The sequence below is a fragment of the Taurulus bubalis genome (genome assembly GCF_910589615.1).
Source record: "Taurulus bubalis genome assembly, chromosome: 2".
NCBI classification, from domain to species: domain Eukaryota; kingdom Metazoa; phylum Chordata; class Actinopteri; order Perciformes; family Cottidae; genus Taurulus; species Taurulus bubalis.
In genome coordinates this window covers 20434325-20451440 of record NC_136590.1, presented here as the reverse complement: position 1 = coordinate 20451440, position 17116 = coordinate 20434325, and the positions used below count along the sequence as shown (strand labels likewise).

Here is a 17116-nt window from a genome sequence, read left to right as displayed (position 1 = left end):
AGGAGGTTTCCCTACAGAACTTCTCCAATGCCTCTGTGTCTTTCCATTTCAATTCATTACATTTTTGTCTCATCCCTTCGATCCTTTCACCTCTTTTTTAGGACTCTTCTCTTATACATTTTTTTCTTTGTTCTTCAGTTCAACAGTTCTTCTTTCATCTACTCATTTCATCTTTGTCCATACTTTTTTTATTTTCTCACCAAGAACACACCAAATGGCAATTTTTATTTGAGTTATTCTATATTCAAGATATTCAAGAGGGTTTTAACTTGTCTTTCACTAAAGTAAGCCAACGTCAGCCATATCAGTTGTACGTGTAATAATATGAACGGCTCCACTCTGTCCTAGCCTCACCTCTCACCTTCTTTCACTTTGAAAAATATATATTAAAAAACATGACATTGCTCTGTTGGCTTTCTTGTAAGATGTTTTTCTATCCCTTTTAACTTAAAGGACGCGTTAATCTCAAACCAGCCTACAGAGGGCGCCATTGTATAGTGTCTTTGTCGCTTGCTTGTTTGTCACGGTGCGGAACCTTTTATGAAATTTGTTTCTACTCGTTTTACTACGAGGTGACGCTTCCGTGCACTTCCGGGTTAGAGGTTACAATACACATGTGAGAACTGAAGAAAACCGACTCGGACCAAACTACAGCAGGTTTATCTTCAGGTATTGCTCGTAATTAATTGTATTTTTCTCCCCAGAACTTTTAACGTAGCTTCTGTCTTTACAGCCACAGGAACAGACCGGAAGTTAACTTTATTTACAAACCGTAACATTAGGTTGTATTCCTGATGGTCCCTCGCTCGTCTAAACACACGCTGAAGTAAAGACTACCGTGTGTCCCTCCATCATAACAAACCAACTGAAATACGTATTACAGACACACGGCCATGTCATCTCTGTGTTCAGCAAAAGAGACACAAAAAGAGTTGTCAAGGCCTCTCTAACATCTCAAATCTAAAAAACGATGCATACCAGTCACGTAAGCAGCGTGGATCTTGGATGGGGATTTGTTCATTCGTGTATTTTGTTCTTTCTTTAATCAATGTTCATAAAATGATACAAAACGGGAATGAAAAAAATAGTAACAAAATGAATTATAAAGAGGATTTTTAAGGCATTGTAGATGTTTCATGCTTGAGCTGGGGTTTCTTTTTTATGTATATTTTTTTATGTGTATTTTTTTATCATTAGTATTTATGGATAACAACGTATACAATGAGGTGACTTCATGAGACTTCTTTCCAGATAATTTTCCTGTAATGAAGAGCAACAGCTCTTTTCTGCCTAATTAATCTTCGTCCCACGTTGCATATCAAATACATGTTTGACATAAAATCCAGAAGTATTCAACATGAAAGCATTCATTAAATAAATAATTTCCGCGCTAGTGTTACAGAATACACGGGATTCAGAGAAATCATTTATATTAATTTTCCTCGAAAGTGGTTTGTTGAGTAGATCAAATGTACTTGCTTTAATTTCTCGGATTCATTTGAATTGCGTCACAAATGCGTGCCAGTAACCCAAACCACACATTATGTCTTATTTTATTTTTGTATTATCTTTCAAGTAATATTAGGTCAAGGTTCCCATTGTTTTATTATTCTTATTATAAGTGTGGACTAAGACTTCCTGAAGAGTGTTTTACACTGCGGAAAACAACATTTTTTCTGCTCTCCGCTCTTGTTCATGTCTATAGTAAAACTAAAGAAATAATAATAATTGAAAAGTGTCACATTCCACCACAGTAAAGCATAATTTCTTAGATTTTTTTATAATTTTTTTTGTACAGGATGGACGGGGAAGTGAAGGAGAAGAAGCAGAAGCAGCATCAGCAGAAGCACAGCGGGCCGAAGGCGGAGAGGAAGAAGCTCAAGAAGCAGGGGCCCTCCACGGAAGAGGATGCACGGAAACGCAACCCCAAAGCGTTCGCCGTGCAGTCGGCCGTCCGCATGGCCAAAACTTTCCACAGGTCGGTCCTGATGCCTCTCGTTTTCAGCTGTACCGCTGCACACGTCTGCCTGTAGCGCAAGAGCTGTAGTGTCCATTCTGAGGTCCTTTTAATAAGGGACACCCATTTGCCAAAATGAATCGAAAGTAGCAATAACTGATAATTAAGTAAATTCCAGGACAGTTCGACTAAACAAACTCTTCTTCTTCAGATCCCAGGACATAAAGACTAAAAAACACCATATCCCCCTTGTAGACCGGACTTCCCTGGAACCCCCTCCAATTGTGATTGTAGTAGTTGGGCCCCCCAAAGTGGGAAAAAGCACCCTGATCCGCTGCCTGATCAAAAACTTCACCCGGCAGAAGCTTGGGGACATATGTGGACCTGTAACCATCGTCTCTGGTAAGTCTGGCCTCTGATTTCTTCTGTGTTCGTGGTCCACTTCGGCCGAGCGCTGCTGTTAAAGGGATAGTTCAGGTGTTTTGAAGTGGACTTGTATGAGGCACTGCCATCAGGCAGCCTTTTTTTGATGGGGAGCTCTTATCTATGCTCTCTTCAAAGCCACAAGACTGTACATTGCAGAACACAGGAGTTGCTGGTCTACTGCTGCCTCGATCGGATGGTTTGCGTAATAGTTTGCTTGTGTTATTGTTTAACGTTGGTGAATTTGAACTAACCAGAGTCGCACAATATCGCCAGCAAACAAACTGGCTGAGGCAGCAGTTAGACCGGCGACTCCCGTGTTCTGAGAGGTAAAAATACTTCAATAAATTCATGTTTGAATCCTGTTTTTATATTTCATACTTTGCTTGACTTTATGTTGTAGTGCTCTATGATTTGATCTGATTTCCCTGTTTTTCGCCATGCTTTTTGGATTCTTCAGGAAAAAAGCGACGCCTCACTTTCATGGAGTGTAACAATGACATCAATACAATGATCGACCTCGCAAAAGTAGCAGACCTGGTGAGTTTTTAAATACATAGTGCATTTGATAAATGTATGAAGGGGTTGATTTAAATGTACGGAAAAGTATTACTTTGATATATATAATCAACTGTACACATTGTGTTTTCATTATTCAAAGTAGTTTTTCAATCCACTTAACAGTAAATGAAAAAAAAAATGTCATGTCTTTGACGGACTAATAACCCGTTGATACAATACAGCTTAATAACTTGATATGCATAGAATCCAGAAGGCTGAATAATGTACCATTAACTACATTAAGTTGAATTAAGCACATTGTTTGTCCCTCCCAGGTTTTGATGCTGATAGACGCCAGCTTTGGCTTTGAGATGGAGACTTTTGAGTTCCTCAACATCTGCCAGGTGCACGGCTTCCCTCGTATCATGGGCGTGCTGACTCACCTGGACTCCTTCAAGAACAACAAGGTGCTGCGGAAGACCAAGAAAAACCTCAAGCATCGCTTCTGGACGGAGGTGTATCAGGTAAGCACGCCCTCATAACCCACACCATCGCTCACGCACAGAATCCTGCACGTTGAAGCCTTAACATGTGCGCTCGTTTGAACCCCAAAAGGGCGCCAAGCTGTTCTATCTATCGGGTATGGTGTACGGCGAATATCAGACCCAGGAGGTGAAGAACCTCGGCCGCTTCATCGCTGTCATGAAGTTCCGTCCTCTGGTGTGGCAGACCTCCCACCCGTATGTGCTGGTCGACCGGTGAGTGAACCCGACTCTGCAAACCGCTCGCCTCAATGCACACACATGTTCACGCTACTTGGTCTGTGAACTGCAGACGCAGTGGCAGCATGTTTTTATTTATTTATTTATTTTTAAACACATTTTACATATCACTTTTGTATCTGTATTGAGACTTGATTCGAAAAGTGTATGGACAGCTTCTACTCATGTTGTGTGAATTTTTAGAACAGAAATAGTGAACTAATGTGTGAACCCCTGAGACTGTATTTGTTTGTAAAATGGTCTTTGAATATATTTCATTATATTATATTCTCTCTCTCTATTCACCTCCGTGGTGCTGAAAGACGCACAGCAGCGGCAACTTTACAACCGTTTTTCATTACTATTATTCCTATTCTTATTAATTAGAATAGTGATAAATAAAAGATATCTCAGGTGCTTTATATATGTTGCATCTGACATTTCTGAAATCATTCCATTCCATTCTCCAAACCGCTTATCCTATTTCGGGTCACAGAGCTTTTACTTTGTAGGCGCTCTCAATAATTATTTTCTCAATTGTCCTCTCTTCATTACAACAGTATGGAGGACCTTACTGACCCGGAGTTGGTGAGGACAGACCCCAAGTGTGACCGGACGGTGTCCCTCTACGGCTACCTGCGAGGGACACATTTGAAAAACAAAGGCCAGGTCCACATCCCAGGTACATGAGCACAGTGCTACAGTACGATTCCCGAGTAGCAACAACGAAGCATTTGCTGTAATATTTCTGCGCTCTGCAGGTGTTGGAGACTTTCAGGTGGCAGACGTGAACTTCCTGCCGGACCCGTGCACCCTGCCCAACGCTCAGAAGAAGAGGGCGCTGAACGAGAAGGAGCGTCTGCTCTACGCGCCCATGGCTGGCGTCGGGGGGGTTGTGTACGACAAAGACGCCGTGTACATCGACCTTCCTGCTAGCCACGTCCACCAGCAACAGGTACGTTGTTTTTTTCAGTATGATTCTGCAGAAGACTCAGACAGCCTGTTTTGTGTGTTCGCAACTGCAAATGTGAACATTCTGTCCCGTCCCCCAACCCCCGGTACAGGAGGAGGTGCGGCCCACCACAGAGCTGGTCCAATCCCTCATTGACACACATGCCACCCTAGATGCCAAGATGGCGGCCAGCAAGGTGTCTCTGTTCAGCGGTTCTGCCACCCTGGAGCCCGAAGATGTCGTCGAGGAGAGCGGGTGAGACGTCTTTTAGATCGGATCTCTTTCTCTTCTCTGGGCACAGACGCCGGGACAACATATGCTCCCTGCGCACGTTGTTAGCGGAAGGCCTCATCGATAGATCGTGTCAGTGTTATACCCTGATCGTAGTTTGTCCACCAGAGAGCACTAAATGGTTAATTTCTACACCCTAAGACTTCTCGTGGCCACTGTTTTGCAATAACAGAATTTGAGGGATTACATTTGTGTTGTGTATTTAAGTAAAAAAAATAACATGAAGAAGTCATTGCAAGACTGGTAAAACCGTTAACCTTTTCTTGTTTTGTTTGTGTCTTAGAGAGAAAGAGGGTCTTCAGGAGGAGAGTGTCTGGGACCCTAACACCCAGAGAAAGAGGAGGAAGGTGGTGTTCACTACGGAGGAAGAGGACGACGTCAGCGGATCCAGTGATGATGAGGACGGTGACGGGGAAGACAGTGACCAGGAGGAGCAGGGAGAGGATGGCGGCGAGGAGGAGGAGGAGGAGGAGGAGGCGGAGGAGGAGGAGGATGATGACGACGATGATGACGGCAAGGAGAACCTGTCCACGTTTCTCAAAGAGGCGAGAGCCAAATGTGACGAGACAGAAAAGACTGTAGCGGACGCGCCACCAGTGAAGAGACAGAAACTCGAGGAGAGGAAGGTAGAGAGTGCCGAGCTGCCGGCGTTCGCCGACAGCGAAGATGACCTGGAGGTGAGCGAGGAGGAGAGTGGAGACGAGGGCGAGGCCAAGAGAGCGGGAGACTCTGGGCACTGTTCCGAAGAGGACGAGGAAGAGAGTGGCGAGGAAGAGTCTGAAGGCGAGTCAGGGGAAGAGGACAATGCAGCCGATGCTACAATGAAGGAGCAAACAGCGAGTGAGGAGGAGGAAGAGGAAGAGGAGGAGGAGGAGGAGGAGGAGGGTAAATATACTGTCAAATCTAAAATCTGTTCTTAGAGTTATACCTTTTTAATTTGAGTGTTTTACAAAAGGTTTAATTAATCCCACTTGTCCTCTTCTGATACTGGTTCAAAAAGACTACTGATACTGGTTTCCCCGAGACCCTTTAACCCTTCAGGCACTGAGTTAATTTTCTCGATTTTACATCATTTCTTAAATTCACCTTTTTAAAGGCACTTGCCTATAAGATACATACCCCTGTTTTACATCAAAAATGGCAGAACATTCTCAGCTCTCTATATAATGAGGAACAATTGTCCTAAGGCACAAGTGTAAAGTGATAATATGGCCCTAAAGCTGAAAAAATGAAGCTTGATTTTTTAAATTCTTCATATCTCTTGTGAAAACATACCTTTACTCATGTGGACGAAACGTTTTGGTGATGGAAATTGGTTTACCAAAGGTCTTATATGTCTAATACCAAATTTTGAAGTATTTACAATGTTTACACAATGCACTTGTTTCAGTTTCTTCAAGAACAGTTTTCAGAACAAGAACAACATATGTACTCTGTATGTGTGTACTATGTACTGTTTACCAGCACATGGTCGTGTGTCGCGTCACGCAGAGTAGAACAGCTGAACGGAGCAGAGGTGCAGTCTGTCTGTGGCAAGTGTTGTTCTGCAGTACACTGCAAGAAGACACTAGTTTTTAGCCGTTTTTTAGCTGGGTAGAGTGCAGTCTATCTAAGTGAAAACCGATGTCTTGTTGCAGCGTAGGTGGGTGGGTAGATCCTTAGGGATTTCCTGAGTGTTCATTGGGTAGTTTCACACAAAATGTCGATGGACACCTGAATTGACAAATCACGGTGAAAGGCGGAGCTCGACACAGACTCCACAGAGTGTCGGCTCCTGTGAGAGGCATGTAAGAACACACATATGAGAGGGGCGGAAACTACACAGTTTGGTGGATCTAGGAACAGCGGATTCTTTTTTTCTGCGCCGTTTTTTTGCGAAGATATGAATATTTAAAAAACGTAAACGCTGTGAAAACGCAGATCCGCGTAGGCCGTGTCAGAAGTGTTAACGGTGAAACGTGTCAGACCTGGGGGGGCCCAGCATTTTACCACTAAATCCTGAATGCAAGTTTCTACAGCTAAGTCCTAACTGAAGTCAGGGCAGCTCTACTTCTTGGGCCTCTCGTGTTGTTGTGACTCGGTATTGCCTCTAGAGGTACAAGCGGTATTACAAGGCTGGACGGGCCGAGGCTAGCTGGTTGGCATAGCTCATTTCAGTGAATATTTCTGCTACACGAAACATAGGCGTGTCAGTAGCCTCTTCACACTAATTCATTAATGTTATAAACTAAAAGCCTGTAAAGATCTTACACATCTCATACTTGGTTGGTGCACAACTCCCATTGGCTGGTGACGGTCGCACGGGGCGGTGTAAAACTCCCGGGAGCAGCTCGTAAATGTTCCGTGTGGCGAGAATTGTGTTGTGAATTCTCCATTCTCCTGTTTCCGTTCGCAGGGGGTCTGAGGTGGAAGGAGGGTCTGAAGCAGAAGGCATCGGAGGCGTTTCTGCGGCAACAGCAAGCTGCCCCCAATCTGAGGAAACTGGTGTATGGTTCAGGTAGCCTGAGGCTCTGGTTGCATGTGAACACACATATATCTCAGTATAATCCATTTCTACACTGTACGTCGATGTCAACCCTCTTTTTTCTTGTCTCCAGTTGTCGAGGTAGATGATTCTGAGGATGAGGACCAGGAGCTGGGGGGCCTGTTCCGCGTCAGCCGCCCTCAGAATAGCAAAAAATTCCAAGCAAATGCGGTCGACAGCTCCCGCTTCTGCCCCGACGCCTCCCACAACTGGGACCTGGAGGAGGTACAGCGGTTACTATTAGAGCCCCTTTTCCACTGCAGGAACTTCCCCCAGAGACCAGGAACCTTTTTGAGGAACTCATTGCATTTCGACAGCAGGGACCAGGGTCTAAGTTTAGCTCTGGTGACATTTTATCCCCCAAAAAGGCCCTCGAAAAGGGTAGTACCCTCTGGCAGTACAGGAACCTTTAGTGTGGGGTTTACAGGGATCACTGTTGCATCAGTACATCAGTGAATACTATGCAGCAGTACAATAACCAGTAACGTCTTGGTGGGGATGCGTACTTATTATACTCTGGTGTTACTGGGTAGTAACTGGGATAGTTGAGAGAACTGAGTTTCTCACTGTGCTGTTGGTATGAAAGCAAACGCAAAAAGACGTTAAAGTGAAACTTACGGCTTGCTGTGTTTTTCTTTTCTTTTCCAGATGCTGAACTCCATCAGGGACTGCTTTGTGACGGGGAAGTGGGATGAGAGCCAAGACGCCGCCACGCTGCTGAAGGAGGACGGTGAGAGAGAAGAACCAATCCACGCCGCCTTTAGACTTATGAAGGGAGACCATTACAAACAATTCTCATGACTGAATTATTGTGTTGGGTGTGGAACCTTCAATAGCAGAGCAGACGCATGTGAGGGGGTGTAGCTGGGTCCCACAACAATGTGGTGCCATGTTAACACACCTGCTTGTGTTGTCCTGCTGTGTCTAGAGGAGATGTATGGAGATTATGAGGATTTGGAAACGGGAGAAGTTCACAAGGGCAAAACCGGGCCGAAGGATCCGGCAGAGGTACGTCTTATTTACGCCAATCGGTCGAAATTAAGATAATTTCCACTGGACCATTGAAACATTATGCAGTTATGATAACGTTTGTTTGAACACAGCATCCACTACAGTGCTGACATCCAGTAATCTCTGTGAACATATTCTGTATATCGTGTGCTTTAACTTTTTATTAGTTTAAAGTTAACTTAACCAACACACAGCCCGGGTAACAGTGTCATTTCCTGTCTTTCCCATTTTAAGACACTTGTGTTGGAGAGAATTATGTCAGCATGTGTTCACTGGACTAAGTTCTGAGTGCATGGCTGTATTGAATAATCAAATATTATACATTGTTTCAGTCGAGCTGCACTACTACAGAACCTTTTGAGTGTGAACTTGCCTTCTGTAAGAATGGGACACGAGTCTCAGGCTTGATCCAGGAAAATGATTGACATACATAATCTTGGGTATTATGTATGAAATGGCCACAATGTCTAGGTTTCCGCTCGGGCTGTACCAAATGGTTCAAAGCTACGTTTATACGGTTGACATTCCAATTATTACTATTATTGATAACTTTGAAAGATTGCATGCTATAATCCACCTTCCCTCTCTCTAATGGTCACCGCGAGCGACTGTGTCCCCGTCTCTGTAACTCAGTCGTAAAATATACATTTATTGAGAGAAAAAAGTGAGATTTTACAAAGTTCACATCATGATTTGAACGAAATATTCTGCTTCAATCCATATTTGTTGGCGTTTAGCCTTTCAACAAGTTTCACTGCAAAAGATGGTATCAGGTGTAGCAGCACTCTAACACCATACATTATTTATATAACCTCAATAACACAAAATCGTATTTTGCCCTTTTCTTTTGGGTGATATAATGACAGACATTTGAATAGAAACTGTGAATGTAAAAGAAAAAAAGACACTCATCACAGTCTCTGTCAATGTGGACGTGAACTGGAAGTCAATACCAGGCGTCTTGTAGCACATTAATCATTCTTGTTTTGCAAATCCAATATGTCCCGAACTTATGTACCACATTTGACTTATTTCCTGACTTATTTCCTGTGACTTTAAGCGCTTTAAAGCTTTTACAGTCGACCAATTCTGAAAACAGACCATGTAGTTCCCTCAGTAGGATGATGTTTCGTCTTGTATGACCAGCAGAATAGTGAGGGCAGCGGTGACACCGAAAATGACGAAGATGATGATGATCAGGAAGAAAGTGTGGTGAAGGTGGACGACGATGAGGCCCTGAAGAACAAGCGTCTGGAGAAGAAACAGAGGCTGAAGGACAGATTCAATTCAGAGTACGACGATGGAGACGCCACCTACTTTGATGACCTGAAGGAGGAGCTGCAGAAGCAGGCCGAGGTACTGACATGTTCCTTCATCGTAGAGAAAATCCTCTGTGGTGAAGCATCAATGGGAACGTGGATGAATCATGCATCATATTTTTCCGCCTTCTGTCCTCAGCTGAACAGGGCGGAGTTCCAGGATGTGGACGACGAGACCAGAGTGCAATATGAAGGATTCCGACCAGGAATGTACGTCCGATTAGAAATCCCCTCCCTGCCCTGCGAGTTTGTCACCAACTTCGACCCCCATTATCCCATCATCCTCGGCGGTCTGGGCTCCTCTGAGGGTAATGTGGGATATCTGCAGGTACGATTTGTGTTGCTCAGTCTACTGCTTCCTTCATTGGTTCCTTTGTTGTTATTGTGAGACTCTGGTTAGTACGAATTCTTTGACGAGAGCAAAGATCTCGATCTATTTACCGGCTTCAGTTACACTGTCAGAGATCTCTGCAACATAACCCGGTGAACATATTGTGCTTCTTGCGCAAATGCACTGAGCAGTAAGCATCTCTTTTTAGGCGTCTAACATACGTCCAGAGCAGGACACTGCTTTGCTCCCGTGCTGGTACTCCTGTCAGTTTCTAAAAACTCCATCTACTGCAGTAACACACTGACTATAGAGAAGTACCTCATACAACCACACTTCAAAAGACCTGAACTATCCCTTTAAGAAATACTACAACTGGTTTATGTATTATATATTTGTACTTATTTATTGTACGCCCAAATCCGTGTGTGAATGTCAGATGCGGCTGAAGAAGCACCGCTGGTATCACCGCATCCTGAAGACGCGGGATCCCCTCATCCTGTCACTGGGCTGGCGGCGCTTCCAGACCATCCCCCTCTACCACATTGAGGACCACAACGGACGCCACCGCTTGCTCAAATACACACCGCAGCACATGCACTGTGGAGCCTCCATTTGGGGTAAGGCGCCATTATTGAATGGCTGTGTTTACAAGCACACGATAATCTGATTCAGACTGAAAATATCATTCTGATTAACGCATCTCCATCGGCTGCTTACAGATAAAAGAAAACATTTATATTCCTGTTCATGCTTTAGACAAAAGTGCTATTGATGGTTAAAACCTTTCCCTCTATATTGTGTCTATTTACTGCTGTGGTTGTCTTTATGGACTGACCATATTAGAACTACTTTAGTTCCAACATACTGTACATTAGAAATGGGTTGCCCGGATTCGATTGGGTCAGCTCTGCGACAGTCTGGCAAGCTGTCCAGAGGGACCCTGCCTTCAGCCAATGTCAGCTAGGATCGGCTCCAGCCAGCGTGACATGTTATTCCTCAAGAAGTGTTTTGCAGTCATGTCTATGAAGATCAGCTGTGTCTGATGATGATAATAATAATAACCGGTGTTCTCGCTCCCCTGTTGTCTCGCTGAAGGTCCTGTCACACCACAGGGCACCGGTTTCCTGGCTGTGCAGACGGTAGCAGGAGTTAAGGTAGGTCACTCACTCGGGTCTCAGCAGTCTGGATCAGTGGGAGCAGCTGCTTCAATCTGAATTCTTCAGATAACATGATAAAGCGCCAGTAGACGTGAGAGCAATGGCTGTTACCCAAATGGTAAAATGGCAAAAATAGTATTTGTAAAAAGGAACTCCATGTCTGAAAACCCTTGACTAAATGGAATAATGCGGTTTGCTCTTCCAAAATACCACATTAAGACATCAAGACCTGTGATTTGGTATCAATAACTTTTGACCATAAATTATTTTATTTTATTTAAATATCTGTTTTGAACATATTGGGGGACATTCGTCATTTTGATTATGTATTATAAGCTGCTTGGAGCTAGCTGGAAGTTCGCTCTCATATCTATTTTATGTTGAAAACATCTCCTTCAAACAACAGGATGTATTCAACTAAATTGCACAACCTTTGAACACATCATGATGATGTTTACCGTCGCCCAATACTCCTTTCTTCTGTTTGCTCTACTCTTTCTCATTCCAACGGAGTTGTTCACAATGTAGCTTTATCAGATATATCTTTGCTAATCACATGTATTTGCCCTATCATCCCACTTGCCCGAACACAGTTTATTGCCCCCTCCCCTATTGATCTATATCTATGTAGTTTACTGATAAATTCCTGTTTTCTTTCCGTAGGCTAATTTCCGTATTGCAGCAACAGGAGTGGTCCTGGACCTAGATAAGTCTGTGACTGTAGTGAAGAAGCTGAAGCTCATCGGTTACCCCGAAAAGATCTTTAAGAACACCTCTTTCATCAAGGTAGGGAGACTTTAGTTTCTGCCTGTTGGTCTTTTAGCCGTGTCATTTAGGGCTCCAGATCATCTCCAGCTTTTTAGGTTAAAAACTAAAAACACAAGACATTAGATGTGATAGATCAATAATGGGGAGTCCACATTATAGAGGTATAATTTGCTCAATAAATTATTAAGTGTGCCTTTCATGATGGGTGCAAGAAAATATTGATTATCTTTGTTGATTCTCAACGACCCTGTAGATCTTTAATTAATAGTTAAAAAAAAGAATGTTATTTATTTTTCTCAAAACTCCTGCAAGCACTTTGTTTTATTATTTTACTGATATAGGCAAATGTTGATTCCTTTGTTCAGATGTTACAGATATATCAAATTATATTCTTTTTAATCGTAGTATGTCGCCTTGGTTACAGTATCGCAATATATCCCAGTATATTGAATAGTAACCCGTGTATCACGATAATTTAAAAAAGGCAGGCCAACTTGAAGAAGCAGTGATGTGACATTAATACGACTGATGTGAAGTGTTGTGATTGACTCCTCCCTCTGTCTCACAGGGCATGTTCAACACAGTGCTGGAGGTAGCTAAATTCGAAGGCGCCTCCGTGCGAACAGTATCGGGAGTCAGAGGTCAGATCAAGAAGGCGCTGTCTACACCACCAGGAGCCTACAGAGCCACGTTTGAGGACCGTCTGCTCATGAGCGGTGAGTGTTTGTTACATTGTCAGATTAGTCATTATGCAAGAGTGCAACAACGCAGGACACAACAATGTATCGCTTCTCAAGGTGTGCGGGTTGTGGTTGTACAGACGTTGTGTTCCTGCGCTCCTGGTTTCCGGTGACCGTTCCTCAGCTCTACAACCCCGTCACCTCTCTGCTGCTGCCCGTCGGTCAGAAGGACAGCTGGGCAGGCATGAGGACTCTAGGGCAGCTCAAACACGACCTGGGCATCCGCTACAAACCCAACGTGGACTCTTTGTACAAGGTGGAGTAGACTCCTCCTGATCACCTCAAGTGTACACTTTATTACAAATACTTTCCAAGGTTCTTTGTCTCTTAATGAAAATTATCTGTTATTTCTGCAGCAATGTGTTGTCCAACACGAGTAGCTATCGTGACAACTGAACTCCTCTGCGATCTCATGCATTTAAAGCATCTGTAGAGCTGTACTTGACACAATAGAGATCCTGACTTGATGTGTGCATATCCGTCCTTCTCCCCTTCCAGCCGGTGGTCCGAGCCCAAAGGCACTTCAACCGCCTCCAGATCCCCAAGGAGCTCCAGAAGGCCCTGCCCTTCAAGAGCAAACCCAAACAGCAGCAACCCAAAGGGAAGACGCCCAGAGATCTCCAGAGGCCCAGTGTGATCAGGGAGCCACATGAGAAGAAGGTGAGCTTTTGTGACCTCAAGCAAGTCACTTGTTTGTTCTGACACCAGAAAGAGTCCAGTGTGTTCAGATGTCACCATTTAGATAATATCGTAACTGATCTCAGACAGCCCTGGACCGCTCCCTGTAGTGAGACATGGCTTCATCTCTAAGCGTCGCTCTTCTTGTCCCGTTCCTTAAGGTGGCGGCCCTGGTCCACGCTCTGAGCACGGTCCACAACTTCAAGAGGAAGAAAGCCCACATGGCCCAGCACGCCAAGCACAAGGAGTTCCTGCAGCAGAAGGGGAAGCAGGAGGAGGCCAAGATGCAGAGACACAAGGAGGCGCGCAAAAAGCTGTACCGCGCCATGGGCCAGGCGGACCAGAAGAAGCACAGGTCCAGTCTGAAGGGGGGGTCCCAGGACGACTAAGTCACTGGATTTGGACTCATGAGGAAAACCCTCTGCAGACTGAGATGCTCGGTCTGCTCTTTGGACTGTTGACACGCGCTTCATTACTTTGGCAGAAAGGTTTTAATTGTATTTTTTAGATTTATTGATATTAAACATCAGCTGTAAAGGAAACGTGATCAGATTTTTGGAACTTGTTTTAATAATGGAAACTGTCATCCTATCAACAAACTGATGTCCCTGTATATTGGAGCATTTTCCGTGTCATGGCGATGTTACGTCACCTCACGATTCTTTCCAGTATGTATGGGATGTTCCTGTTATATGAAGCTATGTTGTTTATTGACAGAAATAAGAAAAAAAGCCCGCTCTCTGAAGTGATGATGAACAAAAAACACAAAGTCTTACTTTAAAAGCTTCAGAGGATGTCAGAATTAATTTAAACGCTATTTTCTCAGCACACTTTTCTTATTCTGCATCTTTTTTCTTTCGTTTTGCCAGCAGGTAATTTTCTTTGTTACTTTCCGATAAGTCAGCCTTTATGAAGTGTTTATAGGAATTAATTCATGGCTTAAAATGACACGATATCAATTGAGTTTGTTCTTGACGTCCTGCTGCCATCAGGAAGTGGTCTTCCTGATGAATTAAAGAGCTATCTGATGTTGATGGAGGATTTTCCTCCCAAATCTTTGTAATTACTTTCATATTATCTTTTAAAAGGCGTTAACAATTAAAAAAGCCATGAATGCATGCTTATAAAGGATGTCTCATCAGAAAGTGGTATACCCAAAAACTTAAAGCATCAGTACAGTTTGAAAGATGCCATTCAAAATATAACAGAAGCTGTTTGGGATTCATTATTCACGAAGGAATACAGGAAAAACTCAGTTTCCGTCGTTATCAACTAAAATATAAAGTGCTATATAATCGGCCACATGGTGGTGCTGTCTCACCAAACATCACTTGTTCTCTTATTCATGGCTAAACTTTCCACCTAATGTTACTGAAGTGTGTTAAACGGCAGACAAACAAACACACAGGACCAAATACATGTTCTTTATGTGGCTGCATTTGAAATAATGTATCTTGTCTCTGTACAAAGAGGTCAGTTTAAGGGGAGCAGCTCCTCAGTGTCTCTTTGCATGGAAGTAGCAGCAGCAGCAGCAGCAGCAGGCAGAAGACACCGACCCAGCAGCCACTTCCTCCACCCTGTCTGGCAACTCCTGCCCAGCCGTAGTAGTGCCTTTTTGTTGAAAAAGCTTCTTTTTCTTTTTCTAGGCGGACCTGAAACCTTTTCATGTTTTTCTGTGTGTCATCTTCATTTACTCTTAACCAGTAACATAACTGGACAGTTTTTGAACAGATTCAAGATGTTTTTTTCTGTCATATGTACAGATAACTGAGTTATTCTATACAATGAAATGCGTATTTAGCTGGGTCCTAACACATAGAATTAGAATAAACTTAAGGTAAAAAAATTTATAAAAATAAGGCACAAAATATAAAAGATAACAGAAGTATAATATATAATAATATAAATATATGTGTAAACATATAATATAAACATGTGTATTATATGTGTAAACATATAGACTGATATTTACACATCTGCACAAAATCTCACATGTGTAGCCTTTTATTATAACACCAAAAGTATTCAAATAGCCCTAGTGGTTGCAGAGATACACCCTTTTTATTTTGGGTATGCAATTTTCGAGCAGAGGTCTAAAAATAGGTTGGTCTTCTATTAAGGATGTTTAATTTGTTGCCTGGGGGGGGGTTCATTGTAGTTTTACCCCCAGGAGATGCTAAAATTAACACCATGGATGTCTAACCCCTAATCCTGAGAAAAGAGTGTCATGTATTTAATATTAAGATCAAGAAAAAATAATCTGTTGTGGATTTATAGATAAATAATGAACCGAACAACAACAAAACAATTCAAAGTATGCTAAATAGTTGTAATATTGGCTCAACTTGGTCATCTTGAACCGAGTTGAGATGGCAGATTTTTCCACAGTCACTTTTTCTGACTGCTGAATACTAGAAAGGTCTCCTGCTGGAAAGCGTGTTATGTTGAAACGAAAATCGGCAACTGGATTTCTTTTCACAGTACGACTTCAATGTTTATTTCATATCTATTCTTTATTATTTGTTTCTATAAATGTAACATCAAATACAGTTAATACAAATGTGGCTTCTGTTTTTCAATGTGAAACATAAAATATAAAAAAACGTACTTTGAATTTGAAAACAAACCAATTATGTTCTGCACTGAAGCCATTCATGCTTTCTGGTTCTCCACATGGAAAGGTTTAGCCCAGAGGCTGTTCCACGTGTGTGTGGCTTCAGTGCAGTCCCCTGGATCCAGAGTGAGGTCCTGCCAGTCTGATACAAAAAAAGGATAATTCCTGTTTTAGTATTTTCGCTGAAGAAGGGGCTGCATGTGTTTCTCTCCCATATTTGTATTACTTTTCCACACACAAACAAACACACATCAACAAACCAGACACCTCCTATGATCGATACATAAATCATATCCCCCATGTCTTCTTGTGAGCATTCACAGTACATGAGACACTACTGGATTAGCCTCATTTTCTTGTTTTTGTATTGCCACTGTTAATGTGTACTAATCACTGGATGCCTGGTGTAGCTCCCGGAAGAATTCAGTTCAACAACTTCTCTCGTTCTCTAAATGTATTTACTAAGTAATTACAAGTGAAGTAATAGGCGCTGCAGTTGCAAAAGCAGTGAGTGGTACAGCCAACACGCAGGTTGGGCAAAGAATAACTGCCCCACAAACGGAAGTGGGGCCTTTCATACACAGGTTATCGTCACAGGTTCGTTTCGCCTCGTCCTAACATCTGATTCGCTCTATCCTGTCAAGAAGAGGAGAATTCCGTGTTCTCATCTTTTCTCACAAGACTGGACCGTGCAACGACCAGTGCCCTATTTCTCGTACCTGGCTTACTGAGTTAGCGGGCTAATTGTCAGGATAAGATGACGTAGGTCAGGGTTTCTCGAAGCAAGCTTAGATAAATCACCATAGCAACACATCCAAAAATGTAAACCTGCTCCCAGGCAGGCTTACTGAACTTCTCTAGATAAGCTGGCCAGTCCCACCGGACAAAAAAGGCAGCTCACTTCCTCATTGTTGAAGGAGCGATATTAGTTCAGGCCCGGCGCCAGGCACTGATTTGCGGGAGGGCCTTACGTTGCTTTGGGTGGGGGCACTTTTTTTTTTACAGCCTATGGTAGCATAGTAGTTCAACTTTTCACCTATAATCGAACTCCGGCACAAAAAGGTGACAGACGTTATTATTTAGAATCTC

The 17116-nt window shown here is 43.1% G+C and overlaps 1 protein-coding gene across 1 annotated transcript; it reads left to right on the top strand.

Moving 5' to 3' along the window:
* Positions 1 to 609: 609 nt before the first annotated feature.
* On the top strand, positions 610 to 14425 carry bms1 (BMS1 ribosome biogenesis factor). Its single transcript, XM_079237784.1, has 24 exons — positions 610 to 669; positions 1799 to 1978; positions 2169 to 2359; positions 2841 to 2920; positions 3217 to 3405; positions 3497 to 3639; positions 4203 to 4324; positions 4404 to 4597; positions 4707 to 4849; positions 5169 to 5332; positions 5375 to 5770; positions 7281 to 7382; positions 7483 to 7634; positions 8058 to 8139; positions 8338 to 8417; positions 9567 to 9776; positions 9879 to 10067; positions 10507 to 10687; positions 11166 to 11224; positions 11891 to 12013; positions 12564 to 12711; positions 12816 to 12991; positions 13234 to 13395; positions 13575 to 14425. The coding sequence occupies exons 2-24, from the start codon at positions 1800 to 1802 to the stop codon at positions 13800 to 13802; spliced, it is 3693 nt and encodes a 1230-aa protein (XP_079093910.1). The 5' UTR covers positions 610 to 669; position 1799; the 3' UTR covers positions 13803 to 14425.
* The last annotated feature ends 2691 nt before the right edge of the window (positions 14426 to 17116 follow it).